The sequence below is a fragment of the Morone saxatilis genome, unplaced genomic scaffold (genome assembly GCF_004916995.1).
Source record: "Morone saxatilis isolate NCDOM2014 unplaced genomic scaffold, NCSU_SB_2.0 Contig20, whole genome shotgun sequence".
NCBI lineage: Eukaryota > Metazoa > Chordata > Actinopteri > Moronidae > Morone > Morone saxatilis.
The window spans coordinates 10,233,933-10,239,086 of record NW_023339763.1 but is presented as its reverse complement, the minus strand read 5'-3'; the positions used below and the strand labels follow the sequence as shown (position 1 = coordinate 10,239,086).

The following is a 5,154-nucleotide window of genomic DNA, read 5'->3' as shown; positions in this document are numbered from 1 at the left end:
CCCCTCAACACCCTCCCCCATCTTTCTCTCTTTCTGAGGTTCTCTCTTTCTCAGGCCAACTTTGCAGAGGCAAGAAAGCCCCAGCAGGATCAGATACAGGAGAGGGGTTCTGTCACTGAAATTCTTCAGATTCATATATGGACTCTTTTGGGCTTAGCTGAAGGGCAGATTGCTTCATTCAACAATTTTAAACCCTGGACTCTACTGGTACTTCACTGGACTTTATTTTGGACTGTACTGGACTCAGCTGGACTTTCTAGGGGACTCCACTGGACTGCATTGGTTTCTATTAGTTTTATATAGGATCTGGTAAAATCTGCTTTACTGTGGCAGTGGTGCTGACAGCTTGCTGATGAATGGAGTTTGACCGATTCTGCACTATAGGGCTATTTTTCTAAGGGGTTGGGAAATCCAAGGTAAATTAAGGTAATCCAATGTCAGTTGTTGGTTTACTTGATTCAAATTATTTCAAGTAAAAAAGGTAAAAAGGTCTATTTGAGCATATAAATTATTTAAATACACTAGTATAGAAAAAAAAAGTTTGGTTTGGCAAGTTTCTGTTTTTTAAACTAATTAAAGTAGGTGAATTTAAATCAGGTTTGTTTGGATAGGAGGTCACAAAAAATATCCTTTATTAGTCTATTTATTATAACAGTAAGGTTGTGGTGCTCATTTGAATGTTGGCCTAGTTTAAACCTCATGTCTTGGTGGAGGATGCAAAAGACAATCAGGAGCAGTAGCAGCTGCAGCAGCATGAGTCTCCTGTGTGTCCTGTGGCTGCTGATGGTCTGTCTGGCTCCTGGAAGTCGAGGCCAGAGGCTGAGGGAGATGGAGGTGGAGCAGCCAGCAGCCAGGGCTCAGCTGGCAGAGAAAGACGCACTCTGCCACAAGGATGGATGCTACGCTGTCTTCCTCCAGAAGAGAACGTTCAGGGAGGCTGGGCGGAGCTGCCGGGAGCGAGGTGGGACACTGGCAACGATGCATACCGACGAGGCAGCGGGTGTGGTCCATGAGCTGCTTTCGGCCATCGAGGCACAAGGGACCAGGTCGAGGTTACGCCTCTGGATTGGGCTACACAGACCACCACGGCAGTGTTCATCCACCAGACCACTCAGAGGATTCGTCTGGGTCACAGGCAAAGTCTCACCTTTTTGACATTTGACCCCTCACTGTTCCTAATATTGACCTTCATCACCATATCAGCCATTTTATTGCATTCTAGGAAGTGAGCTCAGATAAAATTGCCCCAAAATAGGGAAAGGTACATAATGTTGTGGTTTTTCTTGATTAAGCTTTTAAGCTTCCCTCCCCCAGTCAACTTTTTAATCATCTGCACTAAAAAAGTTTTGACTGTGAGCTAATGGAAAATATGTGTGTCAGTATAACAGAGGCTAAATCTGTTCAAAATCCATTAGTTAGTTAATTGCCTTCTTGACTAAATTGGTTCTGGCAGCGATACAACAATAGACCTTCCTAAACTTTCATTAAATCAATTTGAATCACAACAATTCAGCCTACTTCAGTATCATTACCACACTCACATCAGTTGTATCAAGAGTTTATGAGTCTGTTAGACTATTAAACAATTAAACCATTGTGCTGGCTCCTAACCCTAACCTCTCTCAGACTTTGGTACCTGGGCCAGCCTCCAGAGCTCTGCACTAACTGGATGGTTATTACATTAACTTCTTTTGTTTCACAGAGACAGAGCTGGCGCGACAGCCGAAGTTCAGTCCTCTTTTGACCTCACTGCTACCCCTCAGCCTGATTTAGTCATTACACAAGCGGCGTCCACTGAAAACCAGATGTTTTTTTATCACCCAAAGTGTCTGCATTGGTCTTCAGTTAGAAAAGACTTTAAAATTTCAAGAGTTTTGCGGCCAGCTTACTTGTTTTTTCCATTTGCCATGATTTAAAGGGCTGGTTTACCCAATGTTTCCTCACTTATCCCCAGTGGTATCTAGCAATGCGGATAGTTCGGGTTTTATTTAACCAGGGTTTGGTATTTTCTTCCTACAGTTCAATACAATGAATGTGAATGCCAGTTTTTTTCTGAGGTGCTCACACCAAAACAAAATACTTTTTGTTAATTAATTAAGTAATTAATTAAGTAATTCAACAACAATCACTCCAATCAATTGTGGGTGTGGCGCTGACTGGAGGTCAACTCAAGTATGTTCATATACAGACAATAAAAATGCAGATCCTTCAACTTTATTTGTGTAGCATTTACTGTGGGGGAATGTGCCATGCAGTGCCAGGTCTGCCAAAACGTTAATAGAAGGGCAACTCATCTGTTAAACCACAAATTTTACCATGTGAATACTACTGCAGCAAAAATATGACCAAGACAAATGAGGTGTGTTTCAAGTCTATTTGTGCAGACTTTGAAAATATCTGACATTGGCGACGCCTAGTGGTAGATAAAGGCACTGTGACAGACAGCAACGCTCCAGCACTGTCCCATCACAGAGCCAACCCAGAAAAAATTATAATGATTGGCTACAAAACATAGACTGCACAGACTTTTCCCAGGAATTTCTCATCTTTCTAAAAGCAGAAAACCTGCCATGAGAATAATTTGAAAGAGAATAAGTACACAAACAAAATGGAAGCTTTAATGATGATAATCTTACAGATTGATATTTTAAATGTGCCACATAGATCTGAAAGAAATCTGAACTAAAACAAAAGATCACGGAATTTCTGCTTTTACTGACCCTGTTTTTATTTTCCAACAGGAGACCAGGATGGGCAGTTTATCAACTGGCTCCGTGAAGACAGCCCCGGGACTTGTGCGGTCCCTCGCTGCGTGGCCATTACCGTCCACACGTCTGAGAGTGGACGTGAGAGCAACGACAATTTCCGATGGCTCGACGGCTCCTGCGCCCTGGCTTTGGATGGATATGTTTGCCAGTACAACTCCAAAGGAATGTGTCCACCCCTGGAGGACGAGGGTAGCGGTCCAGCTGTTTACAACACGACATTTCACCTTGTCAGCACCCTGCTGACTCACGTGCCCTATGGGTCTGTAGCTGCTCTACCCTGCCCTGCAGACAGTTCAGGCCCACATGACCCTGCTGTGCAGACGGTGCTGTGCATGGAGAGAGATGACGAGACAGTGGGCTGGTCAAGGGATGCCCCCCTCTGCTCCTCCGGTGCAGCTCCACAGAACCAGGACTGGTGTAGCGGGGACCACGGATGTGAGCAGTACTGTCAGAACACAGAGACAGACTACTACTGTTACTGCTCTGAGGGCTTTACGATAGATGAGGACGGGTACAGCTGCAAGCCTGACCCCCTGAGCCCAACTGACCCCCCTGAATTATCCTCCGACTCCGCCGGTCCCACTGACCAGCCCCACATCAAAGAGATCTGTGTGGAGATGGGGTGTGAGTACGACTGTGTGGAGACACCTCGGGGCATCCGCTGCACATGCCCCCCCGGCTACCAAATGGGTCCAGATGGCCGCAAATGTTCCGATGTAGATGAATGCCAACAGCAACCATGCCCTCAAGTCTGTGTCAACATCCCAGGCACCTTCCACTGCACCTGCCACCCCGGGTACCAGCCAGATGACGAGGGCGAGTGTGTGGACATCGACGAGTGCCTCGATGAGGGCAGCTGCGAAGGCGCTTGCGAGAACACAGTGGGGTCCTTCACATGCCTGTGTAACTCCGGGTATGAGCTGGGCAGTGGAGGAGAATGTGTAGATGTCGATGAGTGTGTGGGGGAGTCACCCTGCCAGCAGCAGTGTCTCAACTACATGGGAGGGTACCAGTGTTACTGTGACAATGGCTATGACCTTCAGCCAGATGGACTTACCTGCCAGCCGTCGCCTGAAGATGAAGAATATTCCACACTGACCCCTGACCCCAGTGACTCCGGACACATACCTGACGTGGACCCTAACCATGATATTCCCTGGTCCACCTTATTCACCCCGGACCCGAACTTTGAAGCTGACACTAACTTTGACGTTGGCTGGCAGACAGAAGCCCCTGAGGGACTCTCCCCTGACATGACTCATGGGTCAGATAATCACCTGAACCAATGGGATGTCCTATCCCCAAAGCGATATCAGACGGCCCCATCCCCAACGCAAAAAGGCAACACAGGCAACGAAATTGATCACGAGGCTGAAGCTAAGGCAGGAGGTAAAGAAGCTAGTGATGGGGTGGGAGCAGAGACTGCAAATGGATCAGCCACCGGGACTAGGGATGGGGAGGTATCCAAGACGGATAGTACGGAGGATGTCAGCAGCACAGTGGATGTAGGGGCTGGATCTGGTGCAGGTAAACGGAAGCATGACAAGAGCTGGTTACTGGTGGCCCTGCTGGTGCCTCTGTGTGTGTTCCTCGTAGTGATGCTGGCTCTCGGGATCGTCTACTGCACCAGCTGTGCTGTGGACAAGAGCCTGAGCTTCTCAAACTGCTATCGCTGGATACTCCCTACAACGCCTCCTGACAGGAGGAACGGCAAAACCCAAGCATGAACCTTAAAATAAACAAACATAGGTGCACCCACATGCACACAGATGTGTTGAAGTGATAACATTTGCCTTGTGGTGCAGGGCTGGTCACTGAAACTACCATTTGGATTTAGTACAGCTGACTGGCTCTCCCAATCATGAAGGAAAACGTAATACTTTCTGTCGCACACCCTTTGTAAATAATTCACTTTCTCATCATGTTTTTAGAATCCAATAAAACCAATAAACTGATGAAATATTGTGTGGTTTGTTAGACTATCTAGGTTCTAACAGGAAATAATGTCTGACCAAGGAGATGAACAAATTAAAGTATGTGGAAAGAATGTGTTGTTATGGTTTCATGGCTCCATATCACTGATAATATATATCTATATATGTGTGTGTGTGTGTGTGTGTGTGTCTGTGTGCAAAAACAAATTAAAGACTTTGGTGATTAAACTAAGCCACGGGTGAATGGGGGGAGGCGGGGTGGCAGGAGGGGGAGGAGACAGTTCAGAGGAGAAAAAAACATTTGGCAGATCACGTCGCTCATACTGACACCTCCACGAGTTGCAGGCCTTCGTCCGTGTGTTCATTGCTAATGTACAGCGTGTATCGGTAACAAATAATGTTGAAGTGCCTTCGATTGTGGAAAAGGAGTCCGACGAGGATGGGATTCGAAC

General features: G+C 46.6%; 1 protein-coding gene across 1 annotated transcript; it reads left to right on the top strand.

Annotated features, from left to right (window-relative positions):
• Window positions 1-58: 58 nt before the first annotated feature.
• On the top strand, window positions 59-4,723 carry LOC118331696 (endosialin-like). Its single transcript, XM_035666761.1, has 2 exons — window positions 59-1,135; window positions 2,742-4,723. Exons 1-2 carry the CDS (start codon window positions 700-702, stop codon window positions 4,493-4,495), a joined length of 2,190 nt encoding a protein of 729 aa, XP_035522654.1. The 5' UTR covers window positions 59-699; the 3' UTR covers window positions 4,496-4,723.
• Window positions 4,724-5,154: the final 431 nt, after the last annotated feature.